At 38.8% G+C, this 20,096-nt stretch overlaps 2 protein-coding genes across 2 annotated transcripts; both read left to right on the top strand.

Annotated features, from left to right (window-relative positions):
• The first annotated feature begins 964 nt into the window (after positions 1–964).
• LOC117993228 (acyl-CoA Delta(11) desaturase-like) lies at positions 965–6,179 on the top strand. The gene is made up of 5 exons (XM_069506644.1): positions 965–1,028; positions 3,347–3,541; positions 4,321–4,495; positions 4,736–4,897; positions 5,717–6,179. Exons 2-5 carry the CDS (start codon positions 3,349–3,351, stop codon positions 6,177–6,179), a joined length of 993 nt encoding a protein of 330 aa, XP_069362745.1. The 5' UTR covers positions 965–1,028; positions 3,347–3,348.
• A 4,134-nt stretch (positions 6,180–10,313) lies between these two features.
• LOC117993226 (acyl-CoA Delta(11) desaturase-like) lies at positions 10,314–13,970 on the top strand. The gene is made up of 5 exons (XM_034980978.1): positions 10,314–10,338; positions 10,850–11,047; positions 12,037–12,211; positions 12,483–12,644; positions 13,508–13,970. Exons 1-5 carry the CDS (start codon positions 10,314–10,316, stop codon positions 13,968–13,970), a joined length of 1,023 nt encoding a protein of 340 aa, XP_034836869.1.
• The last annotated feature ends 6,126 nt before the right edge of the window (positions 13,971–20,096 follow it).

The raw sequence follows: 20,096 nt of genomic DNA, 5'->3' as shown, positions 1-20,096 counted from the left end.
TATCTAAACTAAGTACTTTCAATGGCCCATATTACAATGCAGCTCTATGAATGAGAAATGACATGTTTACTTTTTACTATATTTTTATAATTTTGTTGTGTTTTACCTACACTTCACTTCTGCCTCCGCCTCCGATTCCGGTTCCGATGTAACCAAATTAAAAACTCCGGTTCCGAATTCGGTTCCGATATAACCACTTCATGGATTTGCGCTATAGATAAGGCAGATAAGGTGTCTTTTAGCATATTAGCATTTTGTTTTATGGCTAGAAAACTGACTCCCGTACAAGGGCGGATCCAGTAAAAAGGAGGTATTTTATTAATGTATGTAAGTAATTACTGTACATAAAAATACCTATTTAAATAACAAAATCAATTTTTCTTTTACGTCTTCTCCCGAAACGCGTTATCACTTCATAATGGGTAGGTACGTTTTTATGGACGTGGAGCAGTGCCAGTCCGGTTAGACATTTTTCAATAATTATTGAAGAACGTCACACGAAATGTGACATCAGGTAGGTAAGTCTTATAGCACAAGTAGAGGAAAAAATCCAAAAACCATGAATTTATGGCTGAATCACAAAAAAAATTAAAATGTGTTCTCCCCGCCTCATACCCCGATTGCCACTTCTACCTGTCGAGGGCTTTACCTATACGCCTACAAAAACGAGCTTAGGTTTACGAGGAGGTACCTACGCCCAAAAAAAAAAACGTTATAAGCTGAAACCGTTCTAGAATCAAGTGCTTAGGAATAGGTTGAAGTAGAAGATTGTTTTTACAATTCTTAAAGCATTGTGAAAATGTTAATAGAATTAATGTGAATTCATTAAGTTTAAATTGTTCTCTGCTTATCACCAATCTCTCATGCCAAAATATCCAGACATTATGGAGAACATCCTTGACATAGAAAAACAGGTTTCATAACTACGCTAGATGCACATAGATGGCGCTAGTTGTTGATTATTACACGCCATAAATTTTTGAAAATACTAATTTCACGCTATAAAGTCTTTGGAGAGTATAATACAGGTCCATACATTTGATTGATTTGTAGGAGAATTTACGTTCTTATAGAATATAGATATAGATATATAGGTATAGATTAGTTTTTGATTTATCGTACAAAATGTGCAAAATGATATATAAAAGTAGGTAGGTATATCATTTTATAAACTTTTTTTTTAAAATGAAAATATTACAATAAATAAACTGAACTTAGCATTTTTCGATTGCTTATTGCTAATCTTATCTTGTTTATACATTTTTAGATTTTTTCTCGCTTGATGTAGAATACCGTATTGTAAGGTAGGTAACGAATGAACCGGTAAATATGTACACATAACTACTAAACTCTATACTTCTAAGACCCACTTGCGTGCTCCTGAGTTATTAAAAATAGACTTATAATAATATTCGCAGTGTTGCAGTTAATTTACGTATCTTAGGTGCTAGGGATTGTGTTCTTTCGAAATATAAGTGTCTGTCTACTAACATAGAAGAATAGTGGCCTTTTTAGGGTATAAGCCGCTATCTTGGCATTGAAGACAGCCGATACCATTTATATTACCTTATTTAAAATTCTGTGTAGTCTGGATTGAATAAAATAAAATAATGCTAAGCCAGAAACATACCTACTTATGATACGCCACACGTCGCTTGTTAGAAAACAAAAAGGTATAGGACATACGCGACAGGTTGAAATGGCAATCGGGGAAGAAACGCCCCACAAACCCGCACAGCTTACGCGGTAATCCGGTGACGTACGAGGCGTCTCCCGCCTCATACCCCGATTGCAATCTCGACCTGTTGCAACTTGCAGTCTATATGTTGTAGTTTGTGATGTTATAGACGTCGGTCTCCGGAAACATCGGGAACAAATCCGCAGGTGTGAGAAGTCAGCCAACCCGTGGTTGGCAAGCGTGGTGGACTATAACCAAACCCTTCCCATTCTGAGAGGAGTAGCCATGCAGAGTATTCAGCCAGAAATATGGATTGTTATTGTTGTTGTTGATGATGATGATGATGATGATGATAATTTCCGCTGGCTGACTTCGTTCGTGAGCAAAGATCTGAGCGCCATCAACCAAAAGACTAAAAAACCGGCCAAGTGCGAGTCAGACTCGCGCAACGAGAGTTCCGTACTACAGTCGTATTTTTGCGACATTTTGCACTATAATTCAAAAACTATGATGCATAAAAATCTGTTTTAGAATAAACAGGTGAAGCCCTTTCATATGATACCCCACTTGATATTGTTATCCCACTTCGAAAGTTGAAAATACTAATTATTATTAGTTCATGACCACAATTTTTTTTGTGTGATGTAACCACAAACTCACGGTTTTCAGATTTTTCCCCAAATGTCAGCTATAAGAACTACCTACCTGCCAAATTTCATGATTCTAGGTCAACGGGAAGTACCCTGTAGGTTTCTTGACAGACCGACAGACAGACAGACAACAAAGTGATCCTATAAGGGTTTCGTTTTTCCTTTTGAGGTACGGAACCCTAAAAAATCGGATGCTCATGGCCGGGCAAAATGTTGGGAAACGTACCCCACCTAGGACAGCGCAGAGTTTGACACAGTCTAAGGAGAAGGATAAGTAAGGTAAAATTTTAATGTAATCAAACGCAGCGCGCGACTTTGTAGGTATGTTTCTGACTTTAGAGTATCTAGTCACATAGTTTGCAAGTCGCGGTCGCATAATATAGATAGTGTCATGACACCGACCAAAACTTCAAGTGAGTACAGTCGCTTCGATATTTTATTTACTGAATAGAGGAACATACACGTTAATTTTTTTTTTGAAACTCGACTCCAAAGCCTTACATGGTAAAAATATTACTTTATAAACCGGAAAATGGAATGGAATCAAAACTCAGGAAAGTCCAAAAGTCATTTGTGGGAATGGGTATAACCTTTTATGACAAAATTCCGCAATCTATTTTGGACTTGCCTTTACGCAAGTTTGAAAAATTTATTAAAAGTATTCTCCTGAAAAAAAACATAATATTACACAATCGAACATTATGTAAATGATACAAAAGAGCGTGAATTTGAGCTGCAACTCTTTCCAACAATGCGCGGGACTGCAATTAGTACTTTAGTTTCATGGCATTATAACTATAACCTATTGTATATCAAATCTTTGAAAAGAACAGCCGCATAGTTTATTTCTGGTTCTTCTTGGTAGGAAAGGCATTTCGAACCAGTGGTAGATGCATTTGACAATTTAAAAGTACTTGTAACAGTATAATTGGAAAAAAAACTATTTTAATTTTAATGAAAAAGTTCCACAGGATTTTTAATGGATGGAAAATGGAATGGAATATTTGTCTTATTACAGAAATGATGACTCATTTCGTAACAGAAACAACAGAAACGGAAGATCCGTTTCCAAAGCTGGTGGCCCCGCAAGCTGCTCCAAGAAAATACGAAATATTGTACCATAATATCCTTTTATTTACCTACCTGCATGTAGCATCGCTGTATGGAATTTTTCTAATGTGTACCACCGTTACATGGAGATCATTGATTTTTCGTAAGTATCATCTAAGACGTATCATGACTCACGGCGACGCAAATTTAAAAAAAAACCAGCCAAGTGAGAGTCAGGCTCGCGCAACGAGGGTTCCGTACTATAGTCGTAATTTTTCGACATTTTGCACAATAGCTCAAAAACTATGATGCATAAAAATAAATAAAAATCTGTTTTAGAATTTGAAGCCCTTTCATATGATATCTCACTTTATATAGTTATTTAACTTAGAAAATAGGTAGGTACTAATTATCAGTTCATGACCACAATTAATATTTTTTGTGTGATGTAACCACAAATTCACGGTTTTCAGATTTTTCCCTTAATGTCTGCTATAAGACCTACCTACCTGCCAAATTGCATGATTCTAGGTCAACGGAAAGTAGGTACCCTGTTGGTTCTATTGACAGACCGACATACAGAGAGACAGACAGACAAACAGACAGATAGATAGACAGACAGACATACAGACAGACAGACAGCAAAGTGATCTTATAAGGGTTCCGTGTTTCCTTTGAGGTACGGAACCTTAAAAAACGGGCCGAATTGATAACCACCTCCTTTTTGATAGTCGGTTAAAAATAGACGATTAAATCCCAACTTTGAAGTTTAGAATGGACCAGCGCTTCGTCACCAATGAGTTAGAGCTCTTTTTCGTGACGTCAGTAAAATTGCCAAGTGGCAACTCGTCCATTCGAACGATTCGGTCGAGAATTCCTCCAAGTCAGCTATACCTACTAACCCTAATTATACAAAGCATAAAAATAACATATTCTTTACAGAACTCCTGTTACACATAATGGCAGTAGTGGGTGTAACCGCTGGCATGCATCGGCTCTGGAGCCATAGGTCTTATAAGGCGAAAATGCCCTTAGAAATCATACTAATAGTATGGAGCTCACTAGTTTTCCTAAAAACGGCCATAGATTTCGCGCGTGACCATCGGCTGCATCATAGGTAAAGTTTTAGATTCACCATATTATGGATTCAGGAATTGTTAATGAAATATTGTTGTAGGAACCAAGCATAGGTAATTACACTACAAGTCCCAACTCTTCAGTCTTGGTGATGTAGAGTACAGCACTCCTGAACCGGATTTGGGAACTGTTGTAAGTGGCTTTAGTCACAGCACTATTCGTTAAAACCTTCATGCAAAATCTAAAGTTTGCTAAACATTTTGATGTAAATTTATTGTAGGTACAGCGATACTGACGCCGATCCTCACAACGCAACGCGTGGCTTCTTCTACTCGCACATTGGGTGGCTTATGGTCAAGAAGCATCCAGAGGTGATGCGAAGAGGAAAACTCATCAACGTGTCGGATTTATACGATAATCCTGTACTGATATTCCAAAAGAAGTGAGAATCCAATAATAAATTTATCTTCTATCTATACTCATAATAAAACTGTAACTGGACAATTTCTGAACATTTCATACATTTTGAAAATTTTAATCGGGGGAACATTATTATCGACATAGACCCCAAACAATTTTTTTTTGGAATTTTTGTCTGTCTGACGGATTTTAAAGAAATTTGGTACAGTGGTAGATAGATGATAGTCCGGGTGAAGAAAATAGGGTAGTTTTTATCCTGAAAAAATTAGGCATTTTTCAAGATACGGGATAACGGGGGCCCTTTGGTAAAGCGGTGAAGAAAAGATGACCACAAAAAATAAATTCCAAAAAAGAGACGAATTTTGTAATCTGTTGATTAATTAGACGATAGAGCGTTTAAACTACCGTGAGTGATTTCCATTATAAATACTATCCGTCCCGGCTTTACCCTTCCTACCTACCTTCCTACCTCCTACCTTTCCTACCTTTTTTTTAGAGTCAAAACCGCGGCGCGTGCGCGGACGGACTCCCTTGAAAAAGGACCCCGTATGGGTTCGAAACTAGTCGGGCTAACGTCGACTACACACGTGAGTAAAGCCGGGACAGATAGTATTTATAATAGACGATAGAGATGGAAAATGAGCGCTAGAGAAAAATCTTCTGGAGGAGGCACGTTGATTTTACGAAGCTTGTAAACATAATAACTAATGCAAAATCCCGAAGTTGATAACTATAAAGATTTTGAAATGACTGTAGTTTTTAAACGACATAAATTAATTTTTCACTCATTGCGGCCATTTGCATTATTATCTTTGTTATCTTTGCCTGTATGTTCTTGCAGGTATGTCATCCCAGTAATAGTAACCCTCTGCTTCGTACTACCAACAATCATCCCCATGTACTTCTTCGGAGAAACCCTCAACACGGCATGGCATCTCACGATATTCTGTTTCACTTTACGTCTCAATACGGTGTTTTTTATCAACAGCGTTGGTCATTTATGGGGCAATAAACCTTACGATAATCAAATTAATCCAGTCCAGAACTACACTATGGTTATCATGACGCTTGGAGAAGGGTTCCACAACTTCCATCACACGTTTCCATGGGACTACAGGACGGCTGAATCGGGCAATAATTGGCTGAACCTTACCGCTAAGTTTATAGATTTTTTCGCGTGGGTCGGCTGGGCGTACGACCTTAAAGCGGTTCCAGAAGATATTGTACACTCGAGAGCAAACAGGACTGGTGATGGTAGCGACTTGTGGGGATTTAAACGTAATAATAATTTCAAGACTGAATAAACTGTGTTACTATTTGAAGGTTGTTTTTATTTACTGTCTGATATTTATGTGAATATGGCTTGGTTATAGCAAGGCTAGGAACGAGAACACACCGAGAATGGCACGTACTGCTCCGTACAAGCCAGGCCTCGGTTACTCATCTTCGAAGTCTAATTGAAGTTCAATCTTTTAATATTTTTTTATAGTAAATAAATAATTTTAAATACATATCAAAAATTGCGGACCGGCAGGCATCGAACAAGCGTCTCCTGAGAACACGCCTGACGCTCTGACCACTAAGCTGCGGCTCGCTTGCTGCCAGTCGTCCGTCCGTCCGTCCGTCTGTCCGTCTGTCCGTCTGTTCGTCTGTCCGTCTGTCTGTCTATCTGTCTGTTTGTCTGTCGGTCTGTCAAGAAACCTACAAGGTACCTCCTTTCCGTTGACCTAGCTATTTTTAACTTTCGAAGTGAGTGACTATATCAAGTGGGGTATCATATGAAAGGTAATCAAAATCATAGTCATTCTAAAACAGATTTTTATTTATTTTTATGCATCATAGTTTTTGAATTATCGTGCAAAATGTCGATAAAATACGACTGTAGTACGGAACCCTCATTGCGCGAGCCTGACTCGCACTTGGCCGGTTTTTTTATGTGTTTTACCTACACTTCACTTCTGCCTCCGCCTCCGATTCCGGTTCCGATGTAACCAAATTAAAAACTCCGGTTCCGAATTCGGTTTCGATATAACCACTTCATGGATTTGCGCTATAGATAAGGCAGATAAGGTGTATTCTAGCATATTAGCATTTTGTTTTATGGCTAGAAAACTGACTCCCGTACAAGGGCTGATCCAGCTTTGGTGCCAGGGGGCACATAGTCGTGGTCAAGTCACAAGAAGTTATAATTTAATTTTATAATCATAGATGATAGATACAAGTAAAAAGTAGGTATTTTATTAATGTATGTAAGTAATTACTGTACATAAAAATACCTATATTTAAATAACAAAATCAATTTTTCTTTTACGTCTTCTCCCGAAACGCGTTATCACTTCATAATGAATGTGATAAACGTGAATTAAAATGTGTTTAGTATTTTCAACTTTCAAAGTAAGATTACTATACCAAGTGGGGTATCATATGAAGGGGGGTAGATTTTTATTTATTTTTACGCGTTACACTATTAGTTTTTGTTTTATCGAGCAAAATGTCAAAAAAATACGACTGTAGTACGGAACCCGCGGTGCGCGAGTCTGACTCGCACTTGGCCGGTTTTTATAGGTACGGTTTATATTTAGTTTTCCAGTTGCCTGTCAAGTATGGCGCTTGGCGCTAACTACCTATATCATTGCAGAGAGTATGACAAAAGGCGCGCGTGTATAGTAGGTACGCCACAGGTTGAGATGGCAATCGGGGAACGCCCCGCACACCCGCACAGCACCCACGCTAACCTGGTGCGGGCGCGCGCGCGGACGTACTCCCCGCCTCATACCCCGATTGCCACTTCAACTTGTCGAGGGCTTCACCTATACGCCTACAAAAACGAGCTTAGATTTACGGGGAGGTACGCCCAAAAAAACAACGTTATAATCTGAAACCGTTCTAGAATCAAGTGCTTAGGAATAGGTTAAAGACTAAAGTCGAAGATTTTTTTTGCAATTTTTAAAGCATTGTGAAAATGTTAATAGAATTCATGGATTTTAATTACTTATGTCATTTTAAAACCAAATAAATTTCAATTCTCGTCAGACACAGAATTCAGAATATGTACAGAAGTGGTAAAGGAGTATGATCTTGTCGCCGCTCAAAACATCTAGTGAGTCAAACAGGTGGTACACCTTATTGTAAGAAGATAAAGTTCAAAAACAACACCTCCCTCTTAAAAACTTATTTATATCCTATGGTTATTTAATATTTTGTTCTTGATAATTAATTTTGTTTGTCATAATCCGTCATATTGAATTTGTTATTTGGAAATTGCAAGGGAACCAATGATAAACACACATAATTGCTATACACTTCTTTTAATCGATCAAAAATACACGTAGTAATATGTACGGGCAAAGCATTAGGTACAATTTGTTTACTTTGCTTAGGATGCTAGAGATAATAATGTTCTTTCGAAATATTTATTGTGAGCTAAAGAACAGTTGCTAAAAATCGGCGACACGCGGCTAATTTTTTTATTTTTCGTACTAAATATTACTAACAGTAAGAAGAAAAAGATAAGAAGTGGAGAGGGAAGTACTTAATTATCTTTACTAGTGACCCTTATTCGGATTATTTACCCTAAAATAAACATCCTAGGGTGTGTTCTCGGAAACGTGTGCCCCGCCCCGTCTTTCCACCCCGGACGGTGTATTTGTGTTTTTTAGTCCGGGGTGGATATACATTAGACGGTGGACATAAGTTTCCGAGTATACACCATAGGGTAGCTGTTTTAAGGTGGATAAATGGAATAAGCTCGACTCACCGCTGTCTCGGTATTGTACACACACACAGCCGATATCATCTTAACTTATTTAGAATTCTGTGTCCTAGTCTGGATGAGTGAACTCCAAACAATAGCCAAAATAAATTTCTTTATAGAAATACGTTAAGCCAGAAACATACGTTTAATGGTTGAGTGTAAGGTGTCATAGTTTTTACATTTTCTACTAACTTTTTTTCACGATTTTTTACAGATCTCGTTGCAATTTCTCAAAATCCTTTCTTAATTGAGGTCTATTCGATAGAATGAGAACTTAGATGCATGCAAAATCTCAAGTTTATAAGCCCAGTGGTTGGAGCTAGTGTTTAGACCTATAGTCCGCGACAGCTCGTGATGCCAATCGGGGTATGAGGCGGGGGGACGCTCCGCACACCCGCACGCTACCCGCGCTCGCCCGCACCGGGTTAACGCGGGGGCTGCGAGGGTGTGCGGGGCGTTCCCTCCCCGATTGCCATTTAAACCTGTCGCGTACTATACCTACTTACGTTGATGTCATTTATACAGTTCTTCTTTTCATATAATAACTGAATGTAGTTGTAGAATAGAAGATTCTACTTCTTCATCCGCATTGCAGAAAATATATATCTGTATCTAGATGAGAAAGGACTCGCCACATCTGCTCTAGTAGATATGTGTTAACTGTCATGTCCAAAGTACAATTTTTTAAATCTAAGTGTAAACCGTACAGTACGTGGCAAAAAATAATAATTGTACATAGACCTTTAAAATGAGGTTTCGGCTTTGTAGAGCGTTGTCTCTGTCACTCATACCTTTGTGACGTTTTGTCGGTCTCAACGACAGAGACAATGCTCTACAAAACCGCTATCTCTTTCTAAAGGCCTACATTATTTTCCTGTACCTACTTTTGACACGTGACAGTTGACAAAAAGCAGACATGGCGAGTCCTTTCTGAAAATGTATGCACTATGTGGGACGTCCGTCCGTCGGCCTCCTAGTCATGGGGTCCCGGGTTCGATCTCGGGCATATCCCTTTAACTTCGGCATTATATGCGTTTTAAGCAATCAAATAAATAACACTTGATGGTTTCTCTCTCTGGTCGTTCCTTCATTGCTGAAGATCGTGGTCCTGGCAAACTGCCCTCGAATGGATTATCTGTTTCCATCGGCTTCTGTTGGTGGCCATTTTAACAATAAGATAAAACCCACACCTACTGGACTTCTTTAGCTGGTCGGACCACCTAGTTGGTGAGCGGCCTCAAAAACATCGTGAGGAAATCTGCATGCCTGAGATTTCTCTATAAATTTCACAAAGGTGTGTGAAGTCTGCCAATCCGTATTTGGCCAGCGTGCTGAGTTAGGGCCAAACCCTTTACAATCTGAGATGAGATCCGTGCACAGTTGTGAGGTGGTGATGAGTTGATGATGATGATGGAGATGATAATAATTTGCGCTGGCTGGACGTCGTGAGCGCAGACCTGAAGCCAACAGACTCAAAAAATCTGATGTTCAAGGCCAAGCAAAATATAGGAAAACGGATCGCATTAGGAGGTGGTAAATAGTTAGCGGTAAATGGCTAAATCGAAGAAAATAAATAGGTTCACTTGTACTCTACCACGGAGCGCGGCTTAGTAGGTATGTTTCTGACTTTAGAGTAAAAATAATTTGCATGTTGCAGTTATTTATATAAGCACGAAATGTCGTGATGGCTACACTGGCCAAAATTTCACGTGAGTACAGTAGCTTCATCTTCTATCTAATAAAAAAGATCAAAACTAAAATCCGACTACTCCTCGTAATATATCCTATATACTTAGTAGGTATTTAAAAAAAAAAAGAATAGTAGCCATGTTAAATGACTAATATTCCTCTTTCTTCTCTAACTAAGCGTCAGGCTTGTGCTAGGAGTAGGTACGACAATAGAGCAACGGGCGGGGTTTGACCCGTCTTTCGGTTTTCAGTCCACTCCTATACCGGTTGAGCTATTGAGGCTCTAAATTGTCATTATTGTTTTATGTTGTTTGGTATCTTAATATTGTACTCAGTATAAATATTTTTATGAACTCGGAACTGTAGGCGCAGCGTCTTTTAAATCGACCTCCAAAAAGGAACCAAAAAATAATAATTTTACTTTGTAGTGGCCATGTAGTGGCTTTGAAAGGCAGTTTTTTATATTTTTATATTACAGCAACTCAAACTTAATTAAACCATCTCTTAATATAAATATTTGTTTTATTACAGATAAAATGATTGGTATAACAGACACAACTAAAACAGATACTAAAGATCCGTTTCCGAAGCTTGTGGCCCCCCAAGCGGCTCCGAGAAACTACGAATTCATATACCATAACGTGCTTTTATTTTCTTACCTGCATATAGCATCATTGTATGGAATTTATCTAGCCTGTACCACCGCTACATGGAGGTCATTGATTTTTCGTAAGTATAGTCTATCAGCAGCGTTGCCAGACGTCCCGATTTTGGCTGGACGTCCCGATTTTTCAAGTCAAAATCAAATGTCCCGCGCGGGACAGGCTCAGTCCCGCTTTTCGGGGATGCTCGACCGTGCGTGCAGCGTGCTGAGGAAACGTGAGCGGGTGGCATTGACAAGCCCGACAAGAAAAAATCTGTAAGATGTCTTATTGTCTTTAAGATATCTTTAGGAGTACTATTTTCTTGTTGGGAAGTGTGGACTGGCCGCCCGCCCCCGGAGCGTACCTAATGAAGATAAGCGCGCGATTTTTGGTATCTATTGTCACGTAAACGTCATTTGAATTCAATAAAATGATAAATATTTAAAAACTTCTGATTATAATATGCGTTTCTTTAACGTGACCCGCTTTCCACGAAAGAATCCCGCTTTTTTACTCAAAAAGTTCCAAAATCCCGACTTGGCAATTAAAAAAACTGGCAACGCTGTCTATCAGGGACATCACCCACGGCGATTTTTTGTATACAGTATACAGTATTTGAATTAGAGTGAGGAGACTTTCGATTTCATCCTGAATCGATATCTGTCAAACATTAGGCTAGGGGTGACGTGTCAAAGTCAAAGTCAAAAGATTTATTTAAAAATGGTAATAAATTACTCTTTAACCGACTTCAAAAAAGGAGGAGGTTCTCAATTCGTCGGAATCAAATTTTATTTTGAAATTTCTATTCTAAAAGAATCGTTATTTCCAACATCCATGGTGAAATCATTTCATAGCCTGACAGTGTAGCCATTTCTGCCATGCCTGCCATTTATTCAGCTCGAAAAAAAGGTTAACTGAAGAACCAATCAGCAGCAACTAGGGCTAACTCGCCGTCTCACTTCGTGCGATCAAACAAATCGGTAAATCACCCAGTTTTAAGGTCAGAGCTCTATTTTCATGTTGTTAGGTATATTAATTCTAATGATGAAAAACATAAAATAACATTCCTTACAGACTACCTGTTACAAATAGTGGCATTCCTGGGTGTAACCGCCGGCGCACATCGGCTATGGAGTCACCGCTCTTACAAGGCGAAAATGCCATTGGAAATCATACTCATGGTGTTGAACTCACTAGCTTTTGTAAACACGGCCACACATTTCGCGCGGGACCACCGGCTGCATCATAGGTTGGTTTTGACTGACATAGTTTTGACGTTATATCTCATTTAAGTTAGCTCGCTTCAATTTTACACTGCAGCTGTAAGATAGCGGTCAATTGGTAAGGACCTACCTTGTTGAGAAAACCTATGAATGCAAAATCTAAAGTTTTTAAGCCCAACGGTTTGAGCTGCACGTAATTAATATAAATTTACTAGGTGATGCCCGCGACTTCGTCCGTGGAAATAAATGTGTAAAAAATCCCCCGATGTTGCTTTTATACTACTAGTGTGATTGTAGATACAGCGATACTGACGCCGATCCTCACAACGCAACGCGTGGCTTCTTCTACTCGCATATTGGATGGCTTTTGGTAAAAAAGCACCCGGAGGTGGTGCGGAGAGGGAAACTTATCGACGTGTCGGATTTATACGAGAATCCTTTACTGAGGTTCCAGAAGAAGTGAGCATCCAATAAAATGCCTATTAGTTCGGATAGCTTCGAGATGCCTTGTTGTCACAAATTCCTCAGTGCTTGAAGACCAAAGTCTTCGAAAAATGCGTGTTCCCACAGATGACATATGGATCCAGGACATTGTCACTAACTATGGGCCTCATAAGAAAGCTCATGGTCACTCAGAAATGAGAAAATCCGTAGGAAACCCAGAATAACCGATATAACTCAGCGGGTGGCGAAGCTGAAATGGGAATGGGCAAGGTACATAGGTACGAAAAACCAATAGACGTTGGGGTCGCTGGGGTCCCAAGGTGCTGGAACGGGAAAGCGCAGCGTTGGAAGACCCTCCACTAGATAGACGGACGACATCAGGCGAGTCGCAGGGAGCCGCTGGATGCAGGCGACGCAAGACCGTGGCGTGTGAAAGTCCCTACAAGAGACCTATGTCCAGCAGTGGACGTCTATCGGTTGATGATGATGATAATATTATAACTAGATGATGTCTGTGACTTTGTTGATGTGGATTTAGGTATTTAAAAATCTCGTGGAAACTCTTTGATTTTCCGGGATAAAAAGTAGCCTATATCCGTTTCCAGAATGCAAGCTATCTCTGTAACAAATACAATGTGATTTTTAGTATTAAACAGAAACGGTAAAGGATTACTTATTCAATATTGTTTTAAATTGTATGTATAAAGTTATATAGTAAGTAGGTACTTATTATAAAATTATATACCTACCTACCTATTTTAAAGATAAACTCTGTTTGACTGTAGTTTTAAAACGTTGTACTTAACTTGGTTTTTCGCTCATGTCGTTGGCTCATTCGTTTTGCATTATTGCCAACTCTGTCTAAAATGTTTTTGCAGGTATGCCATCCCATTAACAGGGACCCTCTGCTTCGCACTACCAACAATAATTCCCATGTACTTCTTTGGAGAAGCCCTCAACACGGCGTGGCATCTTACGATTCTCTGTTTCACTGTCCGTCTCAATGTGGTGTTTTCCGTCAACAGTGCTGGGCATTTATGGGGCAATAAGCCTTACGATAAACAAATTAAACCTGTTCAAAACTACACAATGGCTATCATAACGCTTGGAGAATGTTTCCACAACTACCATCACGCGTTTCCATGGGACTACAAGACGGCTGAATTGGGCAATAATTGGCTGAACCCTACTACTAAGTTTATAGATTTCTTCGCCTGGATTGGCTGGGCCTACGACCTTAAAGCGGTTCCAGAAGATGTTGTACACTCGAGAACAAACAGGACTGGTGATGGTAGCGACTTGTGGGGATTCAAACGTGATAATAATTTCAAGACTGAATAAACTGTGTTACTATTTGAAGGTTATTTTTATTTGCTGTCTGATATTTATAAGAATCCATCAATAAATCAATCAGCCTGTTTGCGTCCACTGCTGGACATAGGCCTTCCCAAGAGCTCGCCATCACACACGATCTTCCGCCTTCCTCGTCCACCCACTTTCCGCTACCTTCTTAAGGTCGTCAATCCAGCGGGTTGGAGGTCGTCCTACACTGTGCTTGCCTATACGTGGTCCCCACTTCAGAACACGTCTGCTAAAGTGGCCATCGGTTATGTGGCAGACGTGACCTGCCCACTGCTACTTCAGCTGGTTAATTCGTTGAGCTATGTCAATCACTCTGGTTCTCCTACGTGATTCTCCTATTTCTTCGGTACGGATTTTGTTTCTCAAAAAGACACCCAATTCAATGTCGCTCCATAGCACGCTGAGCGACATTGAATTTGTGGACAAGGACAACTGTCAGTGTCTACGTTTCAGCGCCATACGCCACACAAGAAGGACACACTCATTAAAGTCTTTCGTCTTTAAGCTTTGGGGTATCCACAAATTGAAGACTTGATGCAATTTTCCAAAGATTTATTAGAACACGGATTGGTTAAAACAGTGCTCGGAACGAGAACGCACCAACAATGGGACTGTTTCGTACGAGGCAGGCCGCAGTCACTTGTCTTCGAAGTACCTAGTACCTACAATAATAATTTACTATCTGTGGGGGTCCTTTATTCTGTAGCATCAGGATTAAGGAGTTGGATCCAAAAAATATGGGACAATGTCGCAAACTTCCTCTATTGATTAAAAAAATCGACAAGTGCGAGTCGGACCCGCAAACGAAGGGTTCCGTACCATCGAACAAGATATACTTTTATGTAGAACGCTGCAAGTTAGTGACGGACTGCGCCATCTAGATATGTGATTCAGAATTTTTTTTCGTGAACAACGTTACAACATAATTAAAATAATGTGTTCACGAAAAAATTAATTTGCTAGATCACATATAGATGGCGCAGTCCGTCATTAACTTGCAGTGTTCAATATAAAAGTGTTAGGTATATCTTGTACGATGGTAAGGAACCCTTCGTGTGCGAGTCCGACTCGCACTTGGCCGGTTTTTTACATCAAGCCTCGCTACCGTTACGCCTGCATTACGAATACGATTTGGGCAGGGTTCAAGGATGAACTGCGACTATCTAATATCAATGCTACCTACCTATAACAATACTTAATTGGTATTTTAATGAGGCACAGTAATAGTCTGTTACCTGAAATATTCAATTTAAATGATTGGCATTACCCCTCGAATGACTTACTGATTTTAAAATTAAAATTAGGTATTATGAAGATTTAAACAGTTTTCGAAAAATATATAAGTCAATGGGTTCAACCGTTTTATAACCTGTTATATTTTTATAATATTATTACATATACCTAAGGCCTTACACTAAAGCTTGTTAAACTACATGTTTGTAAAGATATTAAATTTTTTATTAATTAATTAATTTATTTATTTACCTACATAAGCGGTGATAGCTGTCCGGAGTCCAATGCCATTCTCATTTTGAGAGGTATCTACCTATATTTCTCTTTATGTTATAGTAATTAGGTACAGAACTTTGAAGCTTTAGCTCTATCTAGGTGCTCATTATATACTTAGTACTTAATCTGATTTATATTAATAGTTAATTTCCTCACAAAACAAAACTGGTAAGTCATGTACCTACATAGTATTAAATAATTCAGTAACATTTAATCCAACATTGGTTATTTATTTATTAACATAGAATCATACCAAGATATCACTGAATTCAATGGTAGCTTTATATACAATGGAAATCATATTGTATTCATTAAATTAAAATTAATTATTACTTTATTTTTACAGAAGCATCAGCAGACAGAAGCCTCTGTCAACTGTCGGTATTCTTCAGAGCTCGAGGAATTCCTGAGGTCTCCGCGCTCAAGGCCTGGACATACACAAAGCGTTATAGCAGCGATGCACGATATCGACTGCACGGCAGCAGTCCAAGCGCAATTAGCGCAATAAAATTTTCTCGCAGGATATTTCATCAAAAAACCGTTGCAAAAACCGCAAAAGAAGTTGTATACTGATGGACGTCACACAGAATGTATGCGAACGCGTGTACGATTTGTAATACAACAAAGAACACTGTGATTAGTATGAGATTTTACATCTCACCAACTTTCATCGAGATCGAACAATGAAACACAAAAACATCACACAAAATTGATATAAAGGTTCTTGATTTTAAGTTCGAAATGTTAAGGCTTGATGTGCTATCTGTAGATGTATGGATGAACTTGAGCTTTGAAACAAGACATTCAAGTAGATCTATGAACTGATCATTCATTCGTCTACATCCAGTGCCAATAGAAACTTTACAAAAATCGATAGTACTGAATTCACGACCTAAAGCAACGGTTTTAAGGTCCATTTTATTGTAACTTATTTAAAGTGCTCCGTCTGCTGCAACGTAGACTGCATCGCGAATTGCACAGTCTTCATACAACATCCTTGGACTACGACCCTGTAGCAATAACAAATTCTGGAAGTCGCGTTTGGTTTTCCCAAGCCTTTAGTATAGTACTATTATAAATTCAAAAGTGAACTTATCTTGTCTGTCTGTTGTTACTCCTTCACTGCCAATCTCTGAGCCGATTTTTCCAAAAATATCCGATAAAAAATGTATGTTTTATAAAAGTTAAATTACAAGTTGCATTGATTGTAAACGTGTTGAAACTTTGTATTATGGTTTTGGATTGGAGTCCGTTATTTTACCGTTAAGTTTTGAACATGAACCTAACTAATAATATATTTTTTCAAGTGAGATAGACTATTACTTATTATAAAGGCAATTTCCTTATTTTTCTTGTTCTTCTTCTTCAGGCTTCTTCTGCTTGAGGCTTGTTGGCTTTAGGTAATGCTCAAATCAACTCAAATGGAGGAAGCGCCGGGAAAACCAACTCTTAGGGTCAAATCTATAGAGCGCACTCTGATTTTGCTTACGAAAGAATTAAAACGAGACAGTTGTATATCTCTCACATAAATCTGTCTCGTTTTAACTCATATATTTAAGTCTGAGCAAAGTTAAAGTGCGCTCTATAGATCTCATAGTTAGAACATATTGTGATGTGTGGCACTTTAAGAAATACACGTTTTTGTTTTTGTCTTTGTTTCCTTTTGCGACGGATTTTTACTTGATCTCTTAATTGATTTATTATGTGTAAACTGTTTAAAAAAACTTTATGTAAGTACCTTTTAATAATAATCTAATATACATAATATACCAATATATCTACTAACTAGCTGATCCCCGCGGCTTCGCCCGCGTATATTTAGGTTTTTAAAGATCCCGTATAGCCTATGTCACTCAGGAATAATGTAGCTTTCTACTGGTGAAAGAATTTTTAAAATCGGTTCAGTAGTTCTAAAGATTACCCCCTACAAACAAACTTAACGACATTACCTCTTTATATAATATTACGGAACCCTATTTTTTTCCAAAATAAAATATAGCCTATGTTACTCGTGGATAATGTAGCTTTCGAATGGTGAAAGAATTTTTAAAATCGGTCCAGTAGTTTTTGAGCCTATTCAGTACAAACAAACAAACAAAGTTTTCCTCTTTATAATATTAGTGTAGATATACTAATATTATAAAGAACTACCTATTATAAATTACCTACCTACCTAATATTATAAAGAAATCGTGCGAATTTTGTGAGTGCAACCACTGCACCCACTTGAAGAATTCTTTCACTATTTAAAAGCATTTTATTTCAAATGGGCATAGGCTTGCGACTAGCATAGTATATCGATATCGATACGAATCGTGAAGTTTTTTCTGTAGTTTAGGTATGACACGGCAACGTCAAATCTTAAAATACGCTGCCGTCCCTAAATAAATGGTGATGATTCAATGTATTAATTCTAGTTAAAAGCATACTGCAGGCTGATAAGGAACAAGGTATGCAAAATGCCTTTTCAATTAATAAGATCAAGACAAAACAGTACGTTTTCAGTGAAACGGCAAAAGCACTTCAAAAGATGCCGACGTCCAAAACAGAAATTATATAAATCAGCTGTCAGCTTTAATTAAACGGAACAATAACTTAATTATTTCATTTCCATCTATGATCAACTTGCCGGACTTTGTATTAAAATGGAAACGCCGAATACAGTTCGATCAATCGCCATCTAATCTCCGTGTTTTATGTAGGTAAGTACAACTACGTGCATTTGAATCGTGCAATTTAATAGATGGAGCTTTAAGTCCGCCTATTGAACCTACATTATGGTGCAGTAAAGCTATGTATAAATACTTATACATATAATAGCTATGTAATACTAGATGAGCCCCGTGACTTCGTTTGCGTGGATATATGTTATATACGGCATTCCGAACCAGTGGTAAATTAAACTACCTGCGACGATTCAAAAGCACTTGTAAAAGTTTACTTGAATAAAAATATATTATATTCTATTCTAAATAATCCCGTGGAAACCTTGGACTTTACGGGATGAAAAGTAGCCTATATTATAAGAACGAGTCGCAGATAGCTGCTGAATTTAGGCGGCGCAAGATACTTGCGTGTGGCCTGTGCATATCCCTATATCCGTGTTGCAAGAATCTTCAAATAAGTACATGGGGATGATGGTGGTATTGTGGATGCCCCTATAAGAACTGTGGATGTCCCTATAAGTACTGTGGATGTACAGCAGTCACGACGACGTGGCTTTGTTGTTGACGATGACGACGACGAATTTGTTGATCTGCCTCGAATTTGTTGATAACCTCGTGTTAAAATTAAGTGGCAAGGAGAGTTGTTTCCACAAATTTGTATGTGCGTGGGAAAAACATCTGGTACAACGGGTGGTCAAAGTGCACCAGGCTCCAAGTGGTGATGATGAAATAGCTTTTCGTGGCGTATAGTGCGATTGTAGAAAATGGAGTGCGAAATAAGGTTTTTTTTTAAAAGAATAGCCATGTTAAATGACTAATATTCCCCTTTCCTCTCCAACTAAGCGTCAGGCTTGTGCTAGGAGTAGGTACGACAATAGTGCAACGGGCGGGGTTTGAACCGTCGACCTTTCGGTTTTCAGTCCACTCCTTTACCGGTTGAGCTATTGATGAGGCTCTGGTTAAAGGTTAAACAACTCCTCAGAACACTTCCCGATATAAAGGCGATTTAACATGCAAAGCGAGTTTTATGTCTCTGCGGTGCTTTAGGATTTTTAACGCGATGGTTGTTTTAGGATTATATCCACAAGTTGGACTGCCCGCTTTCGACTCCGATCAGCTGACAAGAGTTGGGTACTGGGGTGCTCTCGGCTCTAGCCTAAAAGAGACAAAAATTCTCCTCTGTTCGAATTTGCGTATTATAGAATGCCTGTACTCAAGCGCAAAGTACCGCTTTGCTCTGTGGAGCACCCAAAGCTCTTTGGAAGCTGATTTAGCTTTGCCCTCCAAGTAATTCTGGAACTACACTTTGTTTAAAATGTGAACACCAAGATTTCCAATGTTATTGGAAGGTGTGAGAGGAATATTCTGAGAGTGGACAAATGGACTGCAAGTTTTCATTTGATCTAGAGCTTTTGATTAGGAACAAATCCTAGGCCACTGATTTTAAAAGCTTCGCCATATAACCGCAAAGCTATTAAGCAAAGAACAGGGACTGCACCGGCACAGTTTACGACGAGACAGTCCCATCCTCTATGCGCACTCATTTCTAGCATTACTAGCACTGTGAGGTATTTTAGAATATCAACTATCAAAGTAAAAGTCACTTCCGAACTGAACGAAATCTGAGCACCCTAACTCTATGCAGTGTTCTGTCTGTATGGTATCTGTCTTACCCAGAGTGTTTTTGTAAAGCGCGAAGCCAGAAGCTCCCGAAGGAGGCCATGAATGAAGCGAGCCCATGATGTCGACTGGAGCGAAGAAGGAAGGTGGCAACCTCCGTAGCGAAGCAAACGTCGAGTAGGTGAAGCTGAATCTTGAATCATGACGATGACCATGATGATCATGGTTGTGCTGATAATAATTATCATCATGGACGTTATGATCATCATCATAAATTGTCGGTTTATCTGTGTTTGATTTTTTATTTATT

This window comes from Maniola hyperantus, chromosome 23, assembly GCF_902806685.2.
Source record: "Maniola hyperantus chromosome 23, iAphHyp1.2, whole genome shotgun sequence".
NCBI classification, from domain to species: Eukaryota; Metazoa; Arthropoda; class Insecta; order Lepidoptera; family Nymphalidae; genus Maniola; species Maniola hyperantus.
Note: the sequence above shows the minus strand (reverse complement) of the source record. Positions and strands in the feature narration are given on the sequence as shown.

Coding starts and splice junctions, on each gene's coding strand:
- LOC117993228 (XM_069506644.1), top strand. CDS start 3,349: ATGATGACTCATTTCGTAACAGAAACAACAGAAACGGAAGATCCGTTT. Junction 3,542..4,320: donor ATGGAGATCATTGATTTTTC/GTAAGTATCATC, acceptor TATTCTTTACAG/AACTCCTGTTACACATAATG. Junction 4,898..5,716: donor GTACTGATATTCCAAAAGAA/GTGAGAATCCAA, acceptor ATGTTCTTGCAG/GTATGTCATCCCAGTAATAG.
- LOC117993226 (XM_034980978.1), top strand. CDS start 10,314: ATGGCTACACTGGCCAAAATTTCAC. Junction 10,339..10,849: donor TACACTGGCCAAAATTTCAC/GTGAGTACAGTA, acceptor GTTTTATTACAG/ATAAAATGATTGGTATAACA. Junction 11,048..12,036: donor ATGGAGGTCATTGATTTTTC/GTAAGTATAGTC, acceptor CATTCCTTACAG/ACTACCTGTTACAAATAGTG.